The sequence below is a fragment of the Pempheris klunzingeri genome, chromosome 2 (assembly GCF_042242105.1).
Source record: "Pempheris klunzingeri isolate RE-2024b chromosome 2, fPemKlu1.hap1, whole genome shotgun sequence".
NCBI lineage: Eukaryota > Metazoa > Chordata > Actinopteri > Acropomatiformes > Pempheridae > Pempheris > Pempheris klunzingeri.
In genome coordinates, this window is record NC_092013.1 from 1,947,925 (window position 1) to 1,974,256 (window position 26,332).

At 43.6% G+C, this 26,332-nt stretch overlaps 3 protein-coding genes across 3 annotated transcripts; 2 read left to right on the top strand and 1 right to left on the bottom strand.

Annotated features, from left to right (window-relative positions):
• Positions 1-902: 902 nt before the first annotated feature.
• Positions 903-10,728, bottom strand: LOC139208105 (butyrophilin-like protein 1). The gene is made up of 5 exons (XM_070837675.1): positions 10,581-10,728; positions 9,053-9,379; positions 6,207-6,485; positions 2,827-2,946; positions 903-2,627 (listed from the first exon to the last, which is right to left on the bottom strand). The coding sequence occupies exons 1-5, from the start codon at positions 10,666-10,668 to the stop codon at positions 2,599-2,601; spliced, it is 843 nt and encodes a 280-aa protein (XP_070693776.1). The 5' UTR covers positions 10,669-10,728; the 3' UTR covers positions 903-2,598.
• A 1,280-nt stretch (positions 10,729-12,008) lies between these two features.
• LOC139220165 (zinc finger protein ZFP2-like) lies at positions 12,009-14,556 on the top strand. The gene is made up of 2 exons (XM_070852237.1): positions 12,009-12,074; positions 13,341-14,556. The coding sequence occupies exons 1-2, from the start codon at positions 12,009-12,011 to the stop codon at positions 14,460-14,462; spliced, it is 1,188 nt and encodes a 395-aa protein (XP_070708338.1). The 3' UTR covers positions 14,463-14,556.
• Positions 14,557-22,687: 8,131 nt separating this feature from the next.
• Positions 22,688-25,632, top strand: LOC139220175 (zinc finger protein 135-like). The gene is made up of 2 exons (XM_070852247.1): positions 22,688-22,753; positions 24,585-25,632. The coding sequence occupies exons 1-2, from the start codon at positions 22,688-22,690 to the stop codon at positions 25,536-25,538; spliced, it is 1,020 nt and encodes a 339-aa protein (XP_070708348.1). The 3' UTR covers positions 25,539-25,632.
• Positions 25,633-26,332: the final 700 nt, after the last annotated feature.

Below are 26,332 nucleotides of genomic sequence, written 5' to 3' on the forward strand. Positions count from 1 at the left end.
ACAAACAGAGGGATGGCCCAAGACAGCATCCTCATTTTCTTAACAGCATGTGTGTTATTGTGGCTATGACTACATCCTGAAAACATGTCCATCACTGCTGAAAAAAGTCCAGGGTGATGTTAATGAATTGCTTGTTTAGTTGTTTGTTTCTTTAGTTCATCACATGAGACAATAAAGAGTCAGATCTTAATAACTGAGGACTGGAACTCAGCATGGTTGCTGTTTTTACTTTAAAAATGACCTGGAACAATTTATGCGTAAATAAAGTCATTGTTGACTCTTTTGCATCAAGTTACTAACTGATTAATTGTTTCAGCTCTGCTTTCATCTGTATCCCAGCAGCCTTCTTCAGCCAACAGATCAAGTTTAGTTGTCATCACATGCTAACAGGTGGTTGTGTACAGGTGGACACGGTAACCTCTGTCTCTGTTCAAAGTTGGTCTCTGCTGTCAGATGTGATTGTCCTCCCTCATCTTTCTCCGGCCGTCCAGTGACTCCTGGGCGATGACCTTTGACCTCCTCCCAGTGGATGCTGTGAGAGGTTCAGGCCTGGTGTTCACCGGCAGACACTTCCCTCGCTGTCACATGTGATGCCATACACCACCTCAGGGGCGTCCAGTCTTTAGGGTGGAGCAGCAGAGATCTTAGGTGTTGAATGGTTTGTGGTGCGTGTTGACTCCTTGTGACTCTAAAACTCTGACTGGATGTCTTCAAAGTCTTCAAATCTCAAGGAGGATTAATGTACCACAAACTTTTCACAATCTACGATGCATTTTCCAGCTAATCCAAAAGGGTTTGACAGTTAATTTATCCTGAAGTGGACAGTTTTCTCAGCCCACGAGGGAACACCTCATCCTACTAAACTGGTAAACACAGAAACATGAAGACAATCACAACACACATTTTGACATTTTTCATGGTTTATTCAGACGTTTGTATAGAAATGACCTGATAGCCCACAGGAGCTAATAACATCAACACACATGAAGCTTCAGAGCGCCACCACTCAAATGTCACAGCCAAGTGTTCAGTTTATTAGGAACACTGAGCTCAAACTAATGCAGTCTAATACAACAGTCCTGCAGTAAATCCTCCTTCATGAAGGTCATGATGTTCAGGTCTGAGCTGCAGTAGTTTCAGCTCGGTCGACCTAATAAACTGGACACTGAGTGTATAGTTCAGTGTGTGACTGTACCTGACAGACTGGCTCAGCACCTTAACTCATAAAAAGAAGCAGCACAGGCTCGTCCCAAATGATGTCAATAACACAAATATCAAAATATAACATGAAGTCACTTTATATTTCACTTTAGCTTCAGTATATTCACATTCATTTGCAGAACAACAGCAGTTTGATGTCTCTTTCATGTCCGTGTTGAGCTCAGTTAAGACCTTCAAGAACTTCAAGCAGCAGGATAATATTTGGTTCATTGGCTGCATTTATAAAGAGCTTTTATCCCTCATTCATCCGTTCACACTCACTCACTCATTCACACACCGACGGCAGCGAGCTATCAGAGTATAAAAATAAAACAAGTGCTCTTAAAGCTGCTCAAGAGTGGAACTCGATCCCTCCATAATTAATTAATGATGATTAATTAATAACCAGCTCTCTCCTGTTGTCACCATGGTGACTCCAGTCTGTGTTACTGACCGCCGTCTCTTTCCTGTTACTGTCCTGGCATGTTGTCCAGCTTTTATTGTGAAGGGCTGATAGTGGTCTACATTAAGGTGCTCGGTCCGTGTTAAATAAAGCAGTAAGTGAAAGCAGCTGAACAACTGCTGAGACATAAACTGACCTCATCAGACTGAACATTTCCACGGACACTGGACGAGTCTGAGACCATCTCAAGATGCAGAGGAGGGCGACAGAATGCAGCAGCATTAACCATGTTAAAGATTTCACATTAATCACTAAATAAACCTGTTCCATTTGATAACAGTAATGTATTTCTAAATATTTAAAGGTAAAGTCTGTAGACTTTAGAGGGACCTCTTGGCAGACATGGAACACAACATTCAGAACTGTGTTTCCAGTAGTAGAATTGTGTTTTCTTTAGCTTGCCTTTATCTCCAGAGAGATTCTATGGAGTCAGCCATGTTGTTACAGCAGCCCTGAACATACAAACAGGGCTTTTTGCAGTTTTATGTTAAATTGGCAGCTTGAATTTGGTGGCACAAATGCACCAGTTTGAAAACAAAGAAGGAGAAAGGAGAGGAAGACCACTTTGTCTTGTGAGAGGTTTGAGATCCCAGATGACCTGGACAGGGAGGACTCCTGACAGGAGGAAACACCTGGTGAAGGTCAGGGACACACTGTGCTGATGGGACATCCTAATGTTTCCATATGAAGCACAAGGAGCTACATGCACATCCGCCACCCCGACGACCTCACTTTCACCTTGTTACCATGACAACCACAACCCCGATCCCAACTTTAGCCTTAAAACCAAAAGTCTTAACTGTCAAAGTGAGGAGCAGACAAAATGTCCTCACTTTCAGACAGAGAAATAAAAGTAGAGAAACACACACTTCACAGCACATGTAAAGACAGTGAAGTCTCTGGATCAGGTATCTGCCCTGAATGACTGGGGGCTTTTAGAGGGGGTCTCTCTCTGCCTGTGAACCTGCAGGAGGAAAACAAAGTTACATTCGAGAAAATCCAGACTGACTTGATCCTCCTGTGGGTGTAAACACCAACAACATGTTTCATGTCTGAGAAGATGAAACAACTGTCAAGACTCTAAACATGAGACACACGTTAAGAATCTGTTGTGTTGTCTGCTCATCTTTTATATGTTGATATAACTAATTATCTAAACTCACCTTTGTTAGGATTCACTGTGATGCAGCCTTTGGTGTAAAGCACAGCCAGAAGAACACCAACACCAAGACCAAGACTCAAAAAAGGGCCGACAACTGCAGCAACAATCCACCCAGTGGAATCTGAAACAGAAAACAGGAAGTCAGTGTGAGACTCTGAGTGTAACTGCATATCATCTACAGCAGACTGAACATCACAGCCGACACAGAGAACAACTGAAGGTGTTCCTGCTCTGAGTCTAACATGTAAAACTATCAGCAGATTAAAACAGCAGTGGGATGAATCTCAGCAGGAACAGCAAAACATATTCAATCATTAACTAAACTACCCAACAGTTTATTCTAGTACAGCTGAAATCAATCAATAATCATTGAAGCCACTTTTCACATGAAATTCACGGTTCCAACTTCTGTTATTGGACAGGACAAGCCTTGCCAACTTCTGGGTCATTGTGATGTCATGTCTTGCTATTTGGAGTGAGTCTCAGCCGAGAAACGCTCCTGCTTTTAGATGATTATTGGTATTTAAGTTGTTTTTTCAGCCATCAAGTATCTGGAGAAGCTCAGGCTGCAGCATAATAGTTGGTGAAAGGCTGCAGTTTGTACCTGCTGCCGTAAGAGAGACATTAAAGAGAGACATTACGTGAAAAGCCAGCAGGAGCTTGTGTTGGTTTGGTTTAAGGCAGACAGTTCTTCTGTCTGGAGGAGGAAGTCTTGCTTAGTCACCTCATTTCCTGCCTCTTGTGCCACTAAACTGGAGCCACCACAGTTTGATTATAAACCATCACACACACAGGATGCTGTGACTGTAGAGTTGACATACCTGAACCTTGTGACTGCTCTCCAGAGTTGACACATCTTATTGTTAGAAAGTTAGCGTTTGTTAAAAATCTTCAAATGAATTACTGATACATCTTCCTGCATAATTAACTCTGTTTGTATGTGAATGCTGTTTATGTTTCCAATAAATGTTCACATCATATTGGTTTACTCTTGAGAGATTTGGATTTTTTGCAGTCTATCACACATCATATAAACGTTAATCAGACTTCTTGGTGGCTGTAAAAGTCCTTCCTGTCCACACTCAGGAGACAGAGCCTTCACAGGGCGACTACACCGACAGAGACGGTAAAACCCACAGCCCTCGTTTGGTCCAAACATCAGAGTGAAGTTCAGCTTCAGCTCATATGGAGCTTCAGCAGTCTGAGTTAGTCCAACAGAGAAGAGTGATCAGACTGAACAGTCTGAACAGTGAAGACTTGAAAAGAATCAGTGCAGACGTGGTGCTTTTAAGGACTGCAGGTGAACAGGGTCAACATTTTAACTACCACACATCACCATGAACCTTCCCCACTTCAGCACTGATATTAACACAATTAGTTTCTGGACTACAGCTTCTATGAAACTCTGTGTTTAGATATGAGAATGAGGCAGAATCTAATTAAATATACTTTAATTTTCACACAGTTCCAGAACACAAATCTGAACATTGAATGAAGCAGGTTTAAAACTCTTATTTCATGTTGTCGACACATTAGAGCCAAAAGGTTTTTACTGAGGAAACTTTGGATCTCTGTTTTTTTTTTTAATCGCTCCATAAATCAGACAAAACTGCCAACAGCCATAAAAAACAACGTTCACCATGTTTTTAGGAATAAACTGTGTGAATCAGGCTGTGGATCATATATGAACAAAGCCCTCAGTGAAAACCTTCAGGATCAGGATGTTTCTAAATCTGTGTGTGAAGGTTTTATTAATTTATTAGAAACTTTCAATTAGTTTTAGACAAATAACAACTATTTTCACTGTGGATTGATCTGTTGATTATTCTCTCAGTTATTCAAGGAGTTGTTTGCTCCACAAAACGTCTGAAAATGTCTTGTTTAGTCCACAACCCAAAGATATTCAGTTTACTGTCACAGAGGAAAGAAACCAGAAAATGTAGAATGTATTTAAGAAGCTGGAATTAGAAATGACTCAAACCAACTGATCGATTATCAGAATAATTGGGGATTAATTTACTAGCTGATAACTAATCGATTCATCGTTGCAGCTCTGGTTTCACACCAGTGATTTACTAAACCAGGTCGGACCATTCAGTCGTCACTCGTGTCTCAGTGGAGCCTGTAGTCCTGTGATAAATGGTTGCCAGGCAACATCTGGAGCAACAAAACAAACATGGACACAGCGACACATCACAGAGAGCTGCTAGTACTTTGTTAAGGCTCAGCAGGTTTGCTTTGGTCCTGCCCTCCTAGTTTCAGAATAATAATAATAATAATAATAATAATAATAATAATAATATGTATTGATGCTGGTCAGAGTCAGAGGGAAATATGCTGCCTCACACACACACAGCTGAGACATTAAGTTTAACATTACTGCCATAACTCATCATTTTACATCATTATATTCTCCTGTTAAATCTAATCTAACACACTTAAAATAAGTCACATCAGTTCCTTTAACACATCCTGCTTGTTCAGTCAGAGCGAACTCAGATCATCATCACTCATCATAGTTTGGCAGGTGGAGCTCAAACATCAGGATCATTTGACACCAGAGTCATGTCAGGTCCTTCTCTAGCTGCTCCTCTACTCACTCTCTGCAGGTCAGACATCGTGTTTTCTGCAGCGAACTATCAGCTCCTCCACAGAAGCACCTCACAGTTAGTATGTGGTAACATTTCTAACAACAAGCTCAACTGGTGTAAGAACTAGTGTGTGTGTGCTGTGACCCATTTCAATGTGCTGATGCAGGAATCTTCACCTATTAATCTCCTTAATATATAAAGAGAATCTGACCTTCAGTCGATGCTCAGCAGTGAAGAAGTGCTGGGGACCAGGTCTGTGTCACTAAACTAGTTTGTATGGTGTAATAAGAGGGTCGTGATGCACAACACTTTGAAATGTTCATCGTTTCTGTCCTCAAACGTTTCCTCTGAAACATGTTCAGCACATGTAGTTTTAGTGTATAATCTCAGCTGTAAGCCGTCACAAAGAGAATGATTCACGATCTACGAGCTCCTAAAAGGTGAATCCAGACTGAACAAAGTCCAGTTTTATCTCTATTTCATCCTGAGAGTTTGACTGTTGGACTGATCCACTGTTTTTATTCACACAAACACCTGAAGCTCTGATGATACAGACGCCTGCTACAGCTGCTCAGGAATGTGTTTGTGTTACAGTTCACACTGATCTCTTTCTCTTATTTCCCTTCAGATCAACTCATTCTCCCTCTGATCTCTGTAGAATCAGAGTCTCAGTATCAGTGTGAAGTTTCACTCAGTTTTCAACTTGTGCAGATTTCTGCATCCAATTTCAGTTTGAACTCACAGTGATTGAAAACATAACACACGACACACGACTAGTAAAGAATCTCACCGCTGAAGTGGACATAGATCTTAGCGTCGGTCTGATGGTGGATTGTCTCCTGTGTGGCTACACAATGATAGTGACCGGTCTTGGTCACGGTCGTGTTGACGGTGATGTAAAACCGGCCTCCTCTTTCAGAGACCTGTGTATCCTCAGCAGGAAGGATGTTTCCAGCACTGTCCTTCCACTCTACTGTAGGTTTGGGAAAAGCACCTTGAACCTTACAATACAGCAGTGCCCAGTCCTTTGTTTCATCAAGTATCGTGACAGACGGCTCTGGAGCTGCACCTGTGAACATCATAGAAACAACAGATAGAAACAACAGCACCGCAGGATTAACATATAATATTTTTCAGTGATCCCTGAAATGAAAATAACTGTTTAACTAGTGAAAGATTAAAAAAAGAAGCACAACATAAAATGTAGATGCACATCCCATCATAATCTGACAGCTTATCATATTTCAGACTCTTAACTTCCACCTAAAGTTTGGTTACTCACATCATGACATAAGCATGTACACTCAGTTGCCAGTTTATCAGGTACACCTCACTAAACTAACGCAGTCTAATACAACAGCCCTGCAGTAACTCTTCCTTCAAGGTTCTAATGTTCACTTCATGTTGAAACTGTTTTCTACAGGTGTTTATTTGACTTCATGGTCATTTTGGAGGCCGCATTTATACCAACAGGTGTTTCTATTATTTTGTCCACTCTATTTATATCAACAAAGAAAAAAGCCAAAGAACTGAAAATCTCACTGTCTAACACAGTACAGTCCAACAACGCCTCAAATTACAGCCTCTGAAATGATCATTAAAAGGATTTAAAAGAGGATTTATTGCAGAACTGTTTTTACAAGCTGAACTAAAACCCACCGTTACTTTGTGACTGTTATCTGAACAGCATTAGTTTTTAGATATAAGTACCAAATAAACTCAAACTCAACTGAGTGTATTTGGCTTGTTTTCCAGTGGGCTGGATGGAATTGTTAGGACAATATGACTTTATCAATGTCAGGGTATCAATAAAGATCCACTGGATTGGTTTTAGCACAGGTAACTTAACAAAGTGCTGGATGTTGCCCTGAAATTACCCTTAAATGCAATTTGTGGTCGTTATGAAAATTCAACAGTCAAAGTCATTTTTATTTATAACAATAAATTCGTATTAATAAGAATACATTTAAACTTTTAAGTCTTATAATCATTTAAACGACTAAACTTTCTCATCATAACCATTTGTAAAGAACCAGGAATGTGTTGATGGATGAATCAGTGATCAGTAACACACAGGTGAAGGAGGAGAGTGACGTCAGCAGCGAGGACTCACCTGGGACCTCTGGTCTGTTCTTTAATCTTTTGAGGCGCGGAGGTTGCAGACGACCCGAGATTTACATGTAAACATCCATAAATAATCAGACTCCATGTTTTCATGGTGACTGCAGGCGGCAGCACACACATGTTGTAGCTCGTTTCAAAGGTCACGAGTTCGTTTTTTCAGCACTTTTCAGAGTCTAAATTAAGGATTTACGACATTAAAGCGGCAGCGTCTCACTTTACGGCAGTAAGAAGTTAGCATGCTCCTAGCTAGCCTGTGTCACCGTAGTTAAAATGTTTTTATGGGTCGAAAAACAAACACTCATGGATGAACAAGGGCTCGTTTTAAAGAACAAGAACCCGCCGAGTAAATTCAGCTCATTTCAGTTCAGGACGAAGAACAAATCACCAAAATTAAAGTCGGTTGTGTCTCTCGTTTATTTTCAGCGTCGCTCGTCAAACTTCCCAAACTTCGTGATTTCGGTGAATTTAAAGTATTGACAGAAGATTTGACCAATGATGTTCAGTATCTCTGAAATCAGTAAACGCCCCGGAACTAAACTGACCAATCCGCATCTTTCTACGACACAATGTGACGCAACTGTCTCGCTTTTAACTCCGCCAGCCAATCACAGGAGAGCATCGCCAGGTGAGCTCCACCTGCGTGTTATTGACAGCTCCTCTCATCCAATGGTAAGTCAGCACCGTGAAAGCACGCCGAGTCAGCAGCCAGTAAAGTTACCTGTCTGACCAAATATGAAGTGACCGTAGTTTGGCCTCTGAGCGGCAGTGGGACACCCACACCACAGAGAAACTGTCCATCTGTTCAGGGAGGCGACTTTCACTGGTGATAAATATGTAAATCTTTATTTAAATGTTGATTCCTTCAGGTTCAACAGTCTCATTTAACACCTGGGGACATTTTCCAGCAGCATGAAGTGATTTATGATCCTCATCTGGTAACTTTGGAGAAGTTGTGCAGAGCTCTGCAGACCCCTGCTGGAGATGCTCTGCACTGCACTTTCTAAAATATCTGAGAGCCACTTCTGTCTGTCAGCCTGAAATCTGCTGCAGACATGACAGACAAGCTGAGGCAGAGATCCTGTGAATTTCAGCCTGATAGCCTGTGTTTGGCTGCTTTACTGAATCTGAAATGTGAAGCAAAATGACAAAAAAGTCAAGAAAACTTCTATTTTTTCCTGTTTAACCTTTCACCAGTTCAGCTCTGTCAGCGGCCGCAGTGACATCGACGCAGCCAGTGAAACCTCCGAGTGTTTGCTTTACAGCGATGCAGTGGACGAGCATCAGCTCCTCGTGGTCTCGCTATCATACAGTTTGAAATGGGACGATCTTAAGAGACGGACATGCACAGAATCAAAACGAGCTCCAAGAGGTTAAGATGGGAGCTAAAAGACAAAACAGAACACGTGTTAGACTGCTTGTGAAACACCAGCTGCTCAGACAGGAAGTTTGTCTGCGACAGACTGCTGGAACTGAAGAAATGAGCCGACGTCTTTAGCCGTTTCCTCAACTCACCGACAACAAGCTTAATGTGGAACACGTGGCCTTGAAGACGTGGAAAAGCACAGGTGTAGTCTCCGCTGTCCTCCACCCTTGTGTTCCTGATGATTATGGACGCGTTGCCGTGTTTCAGCTGGTCCTGAAAATGAAAGACCCGACCTTTGAACTGCACATCTTGACCCGAGCGGCCGCTGTTGTACTCGTCGGCTGCATCGTACAGGAACACGTTGCGGCCATCTTTCTTCCAGTCAAACAGCTCTGACTGGATGTTCTGCTCGGTGCTGAGGGAGCAGGGTAACAAAGCATCGCCGTCCTCTTTCACCACTCTGGTGACCTCTGACCCTGGAGGACAAACACACGTATGAATCAGAGTAGAAAGAAAGTCAGAGAACATCTACGAGCCACCAACAATCACTCAGAGACACCAGTTCATGAGCAGTTCAGTGAGCAGTTGGATTTCTCCTCTGCCGTCTCATTTCTGGTTGTGTTTCAGACTCGGTTAATTAGTAAATGTAGGTTAACGCTGCTGCTCTCCAGTAGAAATGAGACTGAATGTAAACTGTTTCAGCCCCTGTTGGCGCGACAGCTCTTATCATTTATCACCCACATTCAAACACGACACCACAAACATCACTGGTTGATAAAATGTGTGTGGGAGAGAGAGGAGAAGGACGAGACACACACAGGTGAAAGATTCACTGTTTTCTATGTCAGTGAGGCCCAATAGATGAACTACAATAAACCTGTTAACCAGTAATTACCCAGGAATCACTGCTGCAGGGGAAGAAGCTCATATTTGTGTTAATGAGGAAAATAAAGAGGAAAATATGAATCTAAATGAGTCTGAAGCTGATTTTGTCCAGTTGTGTTGTGTCTGCAGGCAGAAAGAAAGAGAGCTTGATGTGAGCGAGCTGTTAGTTTGTGTCAGTGTTCCTGCAGAGTCTGACCGGCTGCGTCTGAAACATGAAAACCTTTCTGCGTCACTGTGCTTCCTGCTTGGGTTTGTTCACAGCCAGCTTCAGGTAGCAGCCACACGGATGTTACACCTCAGCAGAAACAAGAAAAGAGTCCAGAGGCACACAGTCGGTGCAGCTTTCACTTCAGCTCTCAGAGGAAGAGCTTCTGAGGAAGAGTGGTGCTTCTGCACATCAGTGCAGCTTCAGACAGGATGGAGACGACGCCCGCCCACACACACACACACACACACACACACACACACACTGCAGCAGCACTGACGCCACATTTAAAGTTATAAACCACCTCTACGACAGCTGCTGATGATACTGAGCAGGTCTGGTTTTCGGCTGTAGTCAATCACAGGGATGCTGTGATCACATGTCAATGAGTTTTAGTATCGATCCTAATGATTGGATACAGATGACGTCATACTGCGCTGATGGTCTTTATATTTCCTCACAGTGTCTCAGTGTTTCCTGCCCACTAAACTACACAGCAGCCTCACCAGTGTTCCCGCTCTCTGGTTGCTCTAAATGCAGAATAAAGGCAGAAGCCGCTTCACTGAGTCACTCTTTACTTTTCTTACCGTTTCCATCCGCGACTGCAGAGCAGCTCAGGAGACAGAGACACGCGACAGGAAGAAGCTGCATGATTCTGCTGAGAGGATCCAACATGTCAACACTTCACAGTGTCTTCTGAACGAGGCTGCAGCCGCTCCTCACCACTCATTGGTCCAGCAGCACTTTGGGTTTGTCAGCTTCAGCGGGCGGCACCACTTCCGGCTCACCGCCTTCACAATAAAAGCGTCTCCTCATGCGTTGACGATGACTCGTGAATTCAGCAGTGAAACTATGATGAGAAATATCAGCTGCAGCAGTTATTAAACCACGGATGAGTTTTAACTATCACTTACATTTATTGCTTCAGATACAGAATGTCAGAAACACCTCCCTGGGAAGGTTTTTCATCTTTGTAGAGATCTGAACTGGAAGTTTTTCCTTGTAGGAGTTCAGTAATACAGTTGTGGATGGCTGAAGCTGAAAGTACACATGAAAGGTAAAAGTGAGGTCATGTGTCCTTGGAAGAAAGATGCTGGATTCATGATTAAAGACAAACATAAAACAATAAAGTTTCCACTCAGCTGTGACTCCGCCTGCTTGGAAAAAGGTAAAGTGCAGCCACATGGAAGTGGACTGGTTCAGGTTCAGTCCCACCTGCTGCCCAGTGTGCCCCTCTTCTGGGGTTTTTACTGTTCAGGAGCTGCACACCTCGGCCTCCAGTCACGTCAGCTTTATTCACTGAGGCTTATATCTTTATATCTGTGCAGCACAACTGTCAGTTTGCAGGCCGCTGCACACAAATGCTAAAACACCAGAAGGCAACAGGTAATGAACAAAACTATCTATTATCCAAGAAATCCAAAACTAATAATAAGAAAAAGCACAAACTCCAGGGTTACATGACCACAACGTGACAAGAAACAGTGGGAAGCACACAGGTGTTCAGAAAGAGAGAAGCTACACACACACCAACACACCTGAGTTTAAAATAAAGGAGAAACCTGAGAAAGAGCAGCAGAGGAGGGTGGATGCAGCTGGTGCTGTTAGTGCAGAGCAAGAAAACTACAGCTGAACTTTGAGCTAAATTCAGGTGGTGGGGACAAACTACTGTAGGATATTAAATGAAAATCCCACCCTGAAGTGGCAGACACTCCCACCTTTGATATTTCCTGACAGGTATCAGTCCCACACAATGGCTGCTGTGTTGCAACCTGCTGTTTGATTTGGAGAAGAGTCACTTCAGGTGCTTCTTAATAACCACCTGCACTTCTGACAGCATCTTATTCAAATGAGCCTCCAAGAGCCCGCGAGACGACGTGACATCGCGAGACTACAAAGGCTCCGCGAGATCCAGCGGTGCTGCTTCGTCTGAGCCCGGAGAGTCTCCGAGGACAGAGTCCAGAGTCAGAGCAGGACTACACGGTCCAGCAGGAACCACGGAGACCTGCGGGACGATGGAGAAGCAGAAGCCGGAGCTCAGAAGACAAACAGGCTCGTCCTCTGATAGCACCGATGTTCAGGTCAGTGTTCATGACTTCAGCACGAGACCAAGACACGAGGAACAGGCTCAGGGGTCCGCGTGGCTTTCGTCTCTTTTCTTTGTCTTGATGGATTTCTGCATTTTCTCTGTGAGCGAGTGAACTCAGCAACAATAGAACAACAAATGTCCTCACTCAAAGAACACTTTTTACTCCTTTTAGCGCTCTTTTACTTCCTTTTACAAATGAAACGTACTGACCAACATTTTGAGATCACAAGTGAAGCTGGCGCCAAAGAAAATGTGCTGCCGCCTGTTTGTCCGATAGAAGAACTCCAAAAGTTCATTCCAATGTGCGCAAATCAAAGGGGAGGCGTCCCAGAGCGGCTCCAGACTGGAGAGACTGGACACAGCAGAGTGGAAGTGATGTTTGTGAAATACAAGTTGAAAGTGAATGTTGAGAAATCCTCAAAGTGACTTTCAGACCACAGAAAGTCAGAGGGATTCAGCCCTGATGCTTTTGCCCCCAAGAGGCTACAAACAAACATCTGCTCACTGTCTCTTTGTCGCCGACATGGACACTAAACTGTCAGTGAGCCGTCAATCAAAGCGGATCTATTGTGCGTCATGTGATCATCTATTCTGATTGGCCTTCATAGAGACCATTGATCCGACTGTTAGGAACTAAAACTGGCCCATAGTTAGTGATGGCCAACACCAACGACACTTGGTTAAAAAAATGGTTCATTCCTCGAGGCTTCAATGACACAGAGCTCAGTAGCACACCTAGTGGTCAATACAATGAAGTGCAATAGAGACATGTCATTCATTGGTTCATGCATTGTTTGGGATTTGATTCACCATCCACAGTCCTGTTCGACTACACTACATGGTTTTATGGTTTCAAGCTGACACAATGAAATATAAAATAAACATGAATGAAATGCAACAGGTATAAGGAACTAGAAAGTAGTAGGTTATAGCTGTGCACTACACATCAAGTCTAAATACTTGAAAGTAAATGTTGAGACCACAGAAAGTCAGAGGGATTGATCAGATCACCCTTCAATCTTATATTTCCTAAAATGCAACTAGATAATGGAGATTGGTGGGGGGCTGTGAATGTCTGTAGAGGTCTGTGCCTCCCCAGGCTCCTGCAGTTGGTTGTCACAGCTGGTACTGCATTAGTCAGCCTGGACTCTGGGTTATGTTGCATAGACATGCACCAAATGTGATTCATGGTTCTAGATAGCTCATTCCACCATGACGTCTCATTTACTCTCTCTTTGTTGTGTGTCTGTTGCTATAGAAACGCAGAGGAAGAGATGGACCCACTTGTCATCGCTGTCAGCACTGTGACAAATCCTTCACAACACGAAATGATTTAAAGGTTCATCAGAGATTTCATTTGGGAGAGAAACTGCACAGCTGTGACCAGTGTGGGAAAACTTTCAGTCAGTCAGGTCACTTAAGGAACCATCAACGCATTCACACTGGAGAGAAACCGTATAGCTGTGACCAGTGTGGGAAAACTTTCAGTGAATCAGCTAACTTAAGGATCCATCAACGTATTCACACTGGAGAGAAACCGTATAGCTGTGACCAGTGTGGGAAAACTTTCAGTGAATCAGCTAACTTAAGGATCCATCAACGTATTCACACTGGAGAGAAACCGTATAGCTGTGACCAATGTGGGAAAGCTTTCACTGTATCAGCTCACTTAAAGAGACATCAACGCATTCACACTGGAGAGAAACTGCACAGCTGTGACCAATGTGGGAAAGCTTTCAGTGAATCAGCTAACTTAAGGATCCATCAACGTATTCACACTGGAGAGAAACCGTACAGCTGTGACCAATGTGGGAAAGCTTTCACTGTATCAGCTCACTTAAAGAGACATCAACGCATTCACACTGGAGAGAAACTGCACAGCTGTGACCAATGTGGGAAAGCTTTCAGTGAATCAGCTAACTTAAGGATCCATCAACGTATTCACACTGGAGAGAAACCGTACAGCTGTGACCAGTGTGGGAAAACTTTCAGTCAGTCAGCTAGCTTTAGGATCCATCAACGCATTCACACTGGAGAGAAACCGTATAGCTGTGACCAGTGTGGGAAAACTTTCAGTCAGTCAGCTAGCTTAAGGAGCCATCAACGCATTCACACTGGAGAGAAACCGTATAGCTGTGACCAGTGTGGGAAAGCTTTCACTGCATCAGGTCACTTAAGGAGCCATCAACGCATTCACACTGGAGAGAAACCGTATAGCTGTGACCAGTGTGGGAAAACTTTCAGTAAATCAGCTAACTTAAGGATCCATCAACGCATTCACACTGGAGAGAAACCGTTCTGGTGTGACCAATGTGGGAAAACTTTTACTTCGCAGAGTGGCCTTAGATCCCACCAAAACACTCACACTTCATTGTTTTGAACATCTATCAGAGAATAGCCAGCTGTTTCCTCTTGCCCCCTCCCCATGCCCTGATTGCTGTGTTGTTATATTCAGAGCTTCTCTACAAACAGAGGGATGGCCCAAGACAGCATCCTCATTTTCTTAACAGCATGTGTGTTATTGTGGCTATGACTACATCCTGAAAACATGTCCATCACTGCTTTTATTGCTTTGTTTTGTTATATTGTTTGATTTTTTTAGTTTATCACATGAGACAAATAAAGAGGCAGATCTTCATAAATGAGGACTGGAACTTGTACTTTCAAAATGACCTGGAACAATTTGTGGGTAATTAAAGTCATTGCTGACTCTTTTACATCAAGTCACTAATTAATTAGTTGTTTCAGCTCTGCTTTCATCTGTATCCCAGCAGGAATCAGGAATCTTTATTATCATTATACAAAAGTACAATCAAATTGTATGCAATCCTATTCAGTGCAAATAAAGCAAACTTTGACATAAATAAAGATGATAAAGATAAATCAAAGATTAAAAGATTTAAAATGGATGGCACAAGGTAGAATACTGCACAGGTTAGTGAGAAGAAGAGGCATGCCCTTCAGTGTTCATGTATTATTGTGATTTTTCAGTCTGGTTTTGGCTTTTATTGTCCTGTACCGTCTCCCTGAAGGTTACAGTTGGAACAGGTGATGTGCTGGATGGGGTGAGTCTTTCAGGATGCTTTCTGTGGCAGCAGGATCTGTACAGCTTCTCTATGGAGAGGAGAGCACAGCACTGTCTACTACTCTATTATCTCAATCTATCCTCCCTCTGATTCTGAGTTTTTCATTCTGCTGTCTATCTTATTACCCACAATGCCCAGATGAGCAGGAAGCCTCAAAGAAATTTCACAGTGAATTTAATATCATGTTACTGGATTTTTTGATCCATCAGTAGGAACCTGCACATTTACTCTGTGTATTTAGGTTCTTTTTGACCATAAAACTCACTAAATCTGCACTTTTATTTCATTTAACCTGAAGTGGTTTCAAATCCACCAACAGTGTTTCCACTCACCACACAAGGATTATAGATCCTAGAACAGCTGGACTCCTTTTCATGAATACATTTGATAGTACAGGTGTACCTAATAAAGTGAAACATGAGATCCTGATCTGAGTGACTGAGCAGCTGTGAAAAACTGATCTGTGTCTGTACACTGGGCCTTTGTGGTATTTCAGCTTTAAAGAGAAATGTTAGTTTTAGGACAGCAGGAGGCGCTGTGTTATTAAGAAAAGATGCTGAAGCAAATGTCTTCTTTCAGAAGTGAAAGCACAGGCAGGGAGCAGAGGGGGGGGGGGCACAGTCATGGGCTGATGAGATTTGAGTTTCAGTCAGCTCAGATGAAGAAGATGCAGTTTGTCGCAGCAGAGCGGCTTGGTTTTGTTACTGACTGTCCTGTTTTATACCGTCATTGAAGGTTAACTCCTCACTTCGCTTAACTGGCCAGTCAGGGCCACGAGTCACCAACATCTGCTTCAGTTTGACATCACAGAGCAAAAGGATCTCCGTCACTCAGCCAGTCTAAAGACAGGCCCGACCTAACGGCTGTTCCAGGCCTTTGTGGTGGCTCAGGAAAAGTTTGGTCTCTTTTTGAACTGGAGCCTCTGCAGATGAATTGATCTGATGTTAAGATCTACTAAGGTTAATAACTAAATCCAATACATCCCTGTTTGTGTTTTCTTCACCGCCATGTTGACTGTAAAGCTTGTGGTTCTTACTGCGTGCGATGAGAATAAAACCTCATGTCTGTATCGAAAACAGGCAAATATTTTCCTTTAAATTCACTCTTGACACAAAAGAGTTGTTGTTATGTTAAATAAATCAGAAAGTGAAGAATGACTCAATGGGCCTTAAATGTGAGCTGCTGCTTTTGGCTCTGCTTGCGAGCTGACCGTCCAGCAGGCAGATTGAATTAAAGGGCGGCCGCTCTACGTTCTGCTGCTGTGTGAGCGTGTGGGTATGGAAGTCTGAGCGTGTTACATAACATCCTCCGCTCTTGGTCTCGGTCTCGTCGGTCGGGGACACTTGCTGCATTGTCAGCAGCTCGGTCTCCCAGAGTTTCTGCCCATATCTGCAGGGAGAAAGAAAAGCCAAAGAAAACAAGCTGCAGCTCCACAGATGTATACGTTACTGTGTTTATTGAGACAGAAGAACTGCTGCCCCTCTGTCTTCTTCCTGACTCCTGCTTCACTCTTCCTGCCACACTAAAAGCTTTTTACTAAGCCCATAGGATGCCTACTTGTTGGTCACTTTCACCATCACCAAAGTGACTCTAACATCACCCGTTTGTCTTTACTGAGAACCATCATTTATGAAGTGTCGGGGGCAGCTCCCAGCATTCAACAGAAAATGATTTGTAGCGACACATTTGTCCATAATAACTGATCTTTGGCTCAGCAAGCCTGACGTTTTTATACAGGAGATTTACATGATTCTAATTTCACTTTTCATGACCAGAGGGTCACATTACTTGTTTCTGTAGTAAAGGAACATAGTGTGCTGCGCAGCTGAAAACCACCACCAGCAGTCTACCTAAAATCTACAGAAATACCTGCCTGCATCAGCAAAAGCTGATTGACTTCATAATAATCATTTTTAAGGCTATGAATCAATGGGCCATTATTAACAACTATCTCCTCGTTCTAAAACTTATTGTGTTTCCAAAGAGAATAACTCCCAGAACAACAAAGAACTTTTCTCCAAGAAATATTTCTGCAGGATTCTTCTTGGTGTACAGGACCTGTACATGTCTGACTCTGGTAGAGGAAAAGTCAAGTGGTTTTTATTATATAGGGTGAAAAAAACACAAGCACACAACGAAGGCTTGAATGCAACACAGATTGCACCGGTTTTCACCATAGAAAATCTTTATGCCATCACAATGTGAATGATATTACAATCACATAACACAAACGATGATGCAGTCCACACATAAGAAGGTTAAATCAGCAGTAATTAAGAACAGCACTGAGGGAACAGCAGCCTACACATTTGGGGAACTTTCTAACTTCACTGGTGACAAACAGTGGGTTCATCAGTAGCTGTAACATCCTTTTTGTTTCACCATGTGGTGTCTGGTATGTGCCTTTAGGGCATACCATGTTAGTAGTGTTCATTGTTTCTATGTTTCTGATCTGTGATTGATTATCTGAAGACAGACAGACTGGGAACTGCTTGACCTAAGCAGGAGTGACCTGACCTTTGCCTTCTTATCTGGACACCGAAGGCAGTAGATGTTTATGTTAACATTCCTTTGCATTTAAATAAAGACAGCAGATGTTGGGCTGAGTGGTCAAGAAGAGGATATAAGGTGACCACAGAGTGGGCTCTTGGAAAGACGGGGACAGAGACACTGCAGATTTGGCTGAGGGTTACGCTGTCTGTTCCTACAATTGGCTGAACGTCTTCCCAGGCCTCCATGGTGCCTGTTAGACAACTGACCTTTTTGCAATAAACCTATTTTTATGCACTAAGTTGTTGTCAGCGGAAGTTTCCTTTCATCAACTGCACATGATCATCATGAGAGAAGATACGACAACCACAAACCTGCTGATTTTACCTCATAGACACACAGGAGCTGCTGCTCTGCTGGTGCCTTGATCTGTTAGTTCATTTGTATTATTTGGTGACTTTGGTGTTTTAAAGGGTTCGTTCACATCGAACACAAAAAACAGTAACACAGGATGGAGGCAGTGGAAGACCAGCGACCAGTCCTGCGTTCTGGGAGGGCAAAAATACTGTTTAGTCAGTTGAATCTGGCGGCTTTGAAGAGAGCGCTATAATGATCATGTGTGGTTAAAGAAAAAGGATCTGACAGGTCTGTCTCTGTAGGGATCCTTTCCTTAACGTAGACAAAGAACTTTTAGTCAATGCACTTTCATTTAGATACCAAAATATGCACCAAGAGGGTTTATTTGACCCTCTAATAATAAATGAGCCTTTAATGAGAAAAGAAACATTCAGTTTTCAGTTTAGAAAGGAGCCGATTCAGCTGTGCTCTTATTTTGGAGGCTGCAGTTTGTGCTGCTGTTGAGCTGCTCCAGAGACGTGTTTCTAATATTGACTCTGTTTTTATTGGTACACAGTGAGCTGGCATGGGCACCGTTACTATTGTGTTGTTGTGTCAGTTCAGGTGAAACCAATATGATGCCTGATTCTTACAGCCAAGACAATGATTCTGCTGCTGCTTTTTAATTCATGGACCCAAACCCTCCAAACGTTTAGAGGCCTCAGTGAAGAGACCCTCCCCAACTGTTATTGATCTATTATATGAGCTTCACATTTAGCTGTTGATTTCACCTTCATCATTTCTACTGCATGAACAGTGACTCAGGACGTTTGAAGCCAACACTCACTAAACACTTGCTGACGTTTTCTTCAGTGGGTTTGTGTTTGCATCTCTTTGGGCCGGTCATTAAAGCAGCCCAAGAGCCCACTGATTTACACATATTCAGCTCTCTCCCTCCTTTTCAAGCTGGTCGCCTGAAGAGAGGTGAGAATGTGGCCTTTTTAAGCAGCTGATACCCATTTGTATGGAGTGTGGTTTTGTGTGGAGGAGACAAAGACATCAAGGTGTTCAGGGCCCTTACACTCAGTGTGATAATCCAGCCTGTGGGGGCCGGGAGACCTTTTAGGACGACGACACACCTATGGCCCATTAGCAGATGTCTGTGAACAAACTGTTTCACCATTTAAACAGTGACCAGTAGAGGCCGACTGCTTTGAGGCCCAGGGAGAAAGTCCCAGACTGTCTTTAACAATCTGACACATTCAGGAGTTGTTGAGTTTGGAGAAACTTGATGGAGGGAAACCACCAAACTAAACTTCATCTTCTGCCTGAAATCAAGGAGCCACTGATTCAAAGCGGCCTTAGCAACAGTAACTAAGGGGCGGGACTTAGAGAAAGGGCAGCTCACTCCCAAACGAGCCAATAAGAGCCCGCGAGACTACGTGACATCGCGAGAACAAGCGAAGCAGGAACCACGGAGACCTGCGGGACGATGGAGAAGCAGAAGCCGGAGCTCAGAAGACAAACAGGCTCGTCCTCTGATAGCACCGATGTTCAGGTCAGTGTTCATGACTTCAGCACGAGACCAAGACACGAGGAACAGGCTCAGGGGTCCGCGTGGCTTTCGTCTCTTTTCTTTGTCTTGATGGATTTCTGCATTTTCTCTGTGAGCGAGTGAACTCAGCAACAATAGAACAACAAATGTCCTCACTCAAAGAACACTTTTTACTCCTTTTAGCGCTCTTTTACTTCCTTTTACAAATGAAACGTACTGACCAACATTTTGAGATCACAAGTGAAGCTGGCGCCAAAGAAAATGTGCTGCCGCCTGTTTGTCCGATAGAAGAACTCCAAAAGTTCATTCCAATGTGCGCAAATCAAAGGGGAGGCGTCCCAGAGCGGCTCCAGACTGGAGAGACTGGACACAGCAGAGTGGAAGTGATGTTTGTGAAATACAAGTTGAAAGTGAATGTTGAGAAATCCTCAAAGTGACTTTCAGACCACAGAAAGTCAGAGGGATTCAGCCCTGATGCTTTTGCCCCCAAGAGGCTACAAACAAACATCTGCTCACTGTCTCTTTGTCGCCGACATGGACACTAAACTGTCAGTGAGCCGTCAATCAAAGCGGATCTATTGTGCGTCATGTGATCATCTATTCTGATTGGTCTTCATAGAGACCATTGATCCGACTGTTAGGAACTAAAACTGGCCCATAATGATTGAGGACCAATTGATCAGATCATCCTTTCTGTAGAGGTCTGTGCCTCCCCAGGCTCCTGCAGTTGGTTGTCACAGCTGGTACTGCATTATTCAGCCTGGACTCTGGGTTATGTTGCATAGACATGCACCAAATGTGATTCATGGTTCTAGATAGCTCGTTCCACCATGACGTCTCATTTACTCTCTTTTCTTTGTTGTGTGTCTGTTGCTATAGAAACGCAGAGGAAGAGATGGACCCACTTGTCATCGCTGTCAGCACTGTGACAAATCCTTCACAACACGGAATGATTTAAAGGTTCATCAGAGATTTCATTTGGGAGAGAAACTGCACAGCTGTGACCAGTGTGGGAAAACTTTCACTCAATCAGCTAGCTTAAGGAGACATCAACGCATTCACACTGGAGAGAAACCGTGTAGCTGTGACCAGTGTGGGAAAACGTTCGCTCAATCAGCCCAATTAAGGAGCCATCAACGCATTCACACTGGAGAGAAACCGTGTAGCTGTGACCAGTGTGGGAAAACTTTCAGTCAGTCAGCTAACTTAAGGATCCATCAACGCATTCACACTGGAGAGAAACCGTATAGCTGTGACCAGTGTGGGAAAACTTTCACTCAATCAGCTAACTTAAGGAGACATCAACGCATTCACACTGGAGAGAAACCGTGTAGCTGTGACCAGTGTGGGAAAACGTTCGCTCGATCAGCTCACTTAAGGAGACATCAACGCATTCACACTGGAGAGAAACCGTTCTGGTGTGACCAATGTGGAAAGGTTTTCGCTCGATCAACTCACTTAAGGAGCCATCAACGCATTCACACTGGAGAGAAACCATATAGCTGTGACCAATGTGGGAAAACTTTCACTCAATCAGCTCAATTAAGGAGCCATCAACGCATTCACACTGGAGAGAAACCGTATAGCTGTGACCAGTGTGGGAAAGCTTTCACTGTATCAACTACCTTAAGAATCCATCAACGCACTCATACTGGAGAGAAACCATTCTGGTGTGAGCAGTGTGGGAAAACTTTTGCTTCACAGAGTGGCCTTAGATCCCACCAAAACACTCACACTTCATTGTTTTGAACATTTTCCAGGGAATAGCCAGCTGTTTCCTCCTCCTCCCTGATATCTGTAACATCTACTGGCTCCCCGCGAGGATGCGTCCTCTCCCCTCTGTTGTACATACTGTACACCAACAGCTGCTGTAGCACATTTGAAAACCACCATATATTGAAATTTGCTGATGACACGGTCATACTGAGTCTGTTGAACAGTACTGAAACCTCTTATGGTCCTGTGGTGGATTATTTTCTAAAGTGGTGCCAGGGTTCGTTTTGTTAGAAACACACCCGCATTCTTTAATGGACAGCCCGAGATTATTCACATCATCGGCCGGAGGGTTCAGTCGGTCTCAGAAGCACCTTTAATTCAGATTCACAGGTGAAATACAATGCAATACAACTCTGGGGTTCAGGCAGCGCCGGGCTCATGACTGGTTCTGGTCAGAGAAGCTAAGAACTGGGTTTTCCAACAGATTTTAAAGGGCAGAGTATCACAATATGACACATAACCATTGTTTGATTGGACGCTAAGGTCCGTACGTCAGTCTCCACCAGCCGTCAGCGTTGTCTGCGTAGGCATGTATCTATCAGGAATATGTTTACAGAACAAGAACTCTCTGTTTCTTACAATCAAGATATTACATCTGCTTCTTAAAACACTAGAGGAGACACCAGTCTGTCAGGTCACACTGACCTGTACAACGTTTGAGAAACATATGAAACACTTTATGATTTAAAGTTCTAATTTACATTGAAGACATTTTGTTGCAATATCAGAGTCAATAGTTAACAGTTTTTATCTCTGAATGTATCAAAAACAAAGGACATGTGTATTGATTTTAGACGCTCGCAGCCCTCTCCTGACAGCACAGTGACTGATGGGCAGGATGTAGAAATTGTAGAGTCCTTTAAGTATTTAGGAACTATAATAGACAATAAACTGACATTAACACAATTTACAAGAAAAGTCAGCAGCGCCTATTTTGTCTAAGAAAACTCTCAAAATTCCAGGTTGATTCATCCCATTTATTCTATTGTTTCAAGTGTGCATGTATTTTATGTTATGTTTTGCTTCCACTGCTGCACAAGCAATTGCCCCATTGGGGACAAATAAAGTCATTGATTGATTGAAAGTCCCAGACTGTCTTTAACAATCTGACACATTCAGGAGTTGTTGAGTTTGGAGAAACTTGATGGAGGGAAACCACCAAACTAAACTTCATCTTCTGCCTGAAATCAAGGAGCCACTGATTCAAAGCGGCCTTAGCAACAGTAACTAAGGGGCGGGACTTAGAGAAAGGGCAGCTCACTCCAAACGAGCCAATAAGAGCCCGCGAGACGACGTGACATCGCGAGAACAAGCGAAGCAGGACTACACGGTCCAGCAGGAACCACGGAGACCTGCGGGACGATGGAGAAGCAGAAGCCGGAGCTCAGAAGACAAACAGGCTCGTCCTCTGATAGCACCGATGTTCAGGTCAGTGTTCATGACTTCAGCACGAGACCAAGACACGAGGAACAGGCTCAGGGGTGTTTCAGTTCAACGAGTGACCACGTTAACTGGCGACCGTCAGCCGAATGCGTCTGTTGTTGTCATGGTTACGGCAGCTGTTGAAATCAGGACATCGGGTCCGTAGCTGGCCGTGTGAATGTCTCTTTGTTTAGTTTTCATCACAATGTCTAAACATACCGATCTGAGTCCACTTTAGAGTCGTACCTGTGGAAACGTGTCTCATAGTGGTGTGGGGTCACGTTTTGAACGCTGCTTGCTGTAACGGAAAATGTTGAAAACAGGAAGTCGACAAGCCGAACCTTCCTGTGATTGTCTGTTTTAATAAATGGATAAATATCCTAAATACCCGTCGTTTTCAGTCTTGTTTGAGTATTTGTAATGTAGACGCCCCACCCTCCACACACACACACACACACACACACACACACACACACACACACACACACACACACACACACACCTTTTTAAATGTGAAAAATTAGTTGTTTTATTTTACGAGATTCGAACTCGCGCCATTTTGGGAAAATAAATAAACGGCAGGGACATTCTGTGTGCGCCACTATCATTACAGGGCCGCATCACTGACCTGTCATATAACAAGACATATAGGACACAGGCAGCGGTCTCTGGAAGACAGGAGGAAGCCAGACCAACTTGTGACCACACCGCCCAGTGCTGAGTGACACCGTCTCACTATTTCGTTAGTCTGCGGCACAATAAAACAGCCCGTTACACCAGTTCTGTCAACCTGCTGTTCTGCTACAAATCAGCGACGCAAATGTCATCAGCTGCACAAGAAAAATATAAATGTTAGTCAGATGTAAAACACATAGGATTGAGGTCTGGACTCAAGATGGTCTCCAACAGGCAGGACACAAAATCATCATCAACATTGGGCCTTGCGACGCGTTCCCAATGGAACCAATATGTGCATGATGTGCATCAATCTGAAAGATAAATAAATTAGTCTTTGGAGAGAGAAAAAAAAAGTATCAGATTGATGCACATCATGCACATATTGGTTCCATTGGGAGCGCGTTGCAAGGCCCAATGTTGATGATTTTGTGTCCTGCCTGTTGGAGACCATCTTGAGTCTAACCTCGTCTCCATCACTTCATACTGGTGCTACCGACTGGGACAAGAGCTGATTACAGCACATCTCTGCACTGAGAAGGTGATCAGCTGCAACCCTCATGTTCCACGAGAAGAGGATGTTTGACACTAATCTGATTTCGGCCCATCCTGAATGAAATACTTTGAGTGATTGACATCTCTGTGTTTTGGTTGAGTTGTGAGCAGCAGACCTCAATCCTATGTGTTTTACATCTGAGTAACATTTATATTTTTCTTCTTCGGTAGCACCAGTATGAAGTGATGGAGACGAGGTTAGACTCAAGATGGTCACCAACAGAGAGATCAACTAGCTTAAGCTCACTGTCTCTTTGTCGCCGACATGGACACTAAACTGTCAGTGAGCCGTCAATCAAAGCGGATCTATTGTGCGTCATGTCATCTATTCTGATTGGCTTTCATAGAGACCATTGATCCGACTGTTAGGAACTAAAACTGGCCCGTAATGATTGAGGACCAATTGATCAGATCATCCTTTCTGTAGAGGTCTGTGCCTCCCCAGGCTCCTGCAGTTGGTTGTCACAGCTGGTACTGCATTAGTCAGCCTGGACTCTGGGTTATGTTGCATAGACATGCACCAAATGTGATTCATGGTTCTAGATAGCTCGTTCCACCATGACGTCTCATTTACTCTCTTTTCTTTGTTGTGTGTCTGTTGCTATAGAAACGCAGAGGAAGAGATGGACCCACTTGTCACCGCTGTCAGCACTGTGACAAATCCTTCACAACACAAAATGATTTAAAGGTTCATCAAAGATTTCATTTGGGAGAGAAACTGCACAGCTGTGACCAGTGTGGGAAAACTTTCAGTCAGTCAGGTCACTTAAGGAGACATCAACGCATTCACACTGGAGAGAAACCGTATAGCTGTGACCAGTGTGGGAAAACTTTCACTCAATCAGCTAGCTTAAGGAGACATCAACGCATTCACACTGGAGAGAAACCGTGTAGCTGTGACCAGTGTGGGAAAACTTTCACTGAATCAGCTAGCTTAAGGATCCATCAACGCATTCACACTGGAGAGAAACCATTCTGGTGTGACCAATGTGGAAAAACTTTCAGTCAATCTGCTACCTTAAGGATCCATCAACGCATTCACACTGGAGAGAAACCGTATGGCTGTGACCAGTGTGGGAAAACTTTCACTCGATCAACTGAGTTAATGAGACATCGACGTATTCACACTGGAGAGAAACCGTATGGCTGTGACCAGTGTGGGAAAACTTTCAGTCAATCAACCAATTTAAGGAGCCATCAACGCATTCACACTGGAGAGAAACCGTATGGCTGTGACCAGTGTGGGAAAACTTTCACTGAATCAACTAGCTTAAGGAGCCATCAACGCATTCACACTGGAGAGAAACCGTTCTGGTGTGACCAATGTGGGAAAGCTTTCACTGCACCAGCTAACTTAAGGAGCCATCAACGCATTCACACTGGAGAGAAACCGTATGGCTGTGACCAGTGTGGGAAAGCTTTCACTCAATCAAATAGCTTAAGGAGCCATCAACGCATTCACACTGGAGAGAAACCGTTCTGGTGTGACCAATGTGGGAGCACTTTTGCTTCGCAGAGTGGCCTTAGATCCCACCAAAACACTCACACTTCATTGTTTTGAACATTTTCCAGAGAATAGCCAGCTGTTTCCTCTTGCCCCCTCCACATGCCCTGATTGCTGTGTTGTTATATTCTGAGCTTCTCTACAAACAGAGGGATGGCCCAAGACAGCATCCTCATTTTCTTAACAGCATGTGTGTTATTGTGGCTATGACTACATCCTGAAAACATGTCCATCACTGCTGAAAAAAGTCCAGAGGGATGTTAATGAATTGCTTGTTTAGTTGTTTGTTTCTTTAGTTCATCACATGAGACAATAAAGAGTCAGATCACAATAACTGAGGACTAGAACTCAGCACGGTTGCTGTTTTTACTTTAAAAATGACCTGGAACAATTTATGGGTAAATAAAGTCATTGTTGCCTCTTTTGCATCAAGTTACTAACTGATTAATTGTTTCAGCTCTGCTTTCATCTGTATCCCAGCAGCCTTCTTCAGCCAACAGATCAAGTTTAGTTGTCATCACATGCTAACAGGTGGTTGTGTACAGGTGGACACGGTAACCTCTGTCTCTGTTCAAAGTTGGTCTCTGCTGTCAGATGTGATTGTCCTCCCTCATCTTTCTCCGGCCGTCCAGTGACTCCTGGGCGATGACCTTTGACCTCCTCCCAGTGGATGCTGTGAGAGGTTCAGGCCTGGTGTTCACCGGCAGACACTTCCCTCGCTGTCACATGTGATGCCATACACCACCTCAGGGGCGTCCAGTCTTTAGGGTGGAGCAGCACAGATCTTAGGTGTTGAATGGTTTGTGGTGCGTGTTGACTCCTTGTGACTCTAAAACTCTGACTGGATGTCT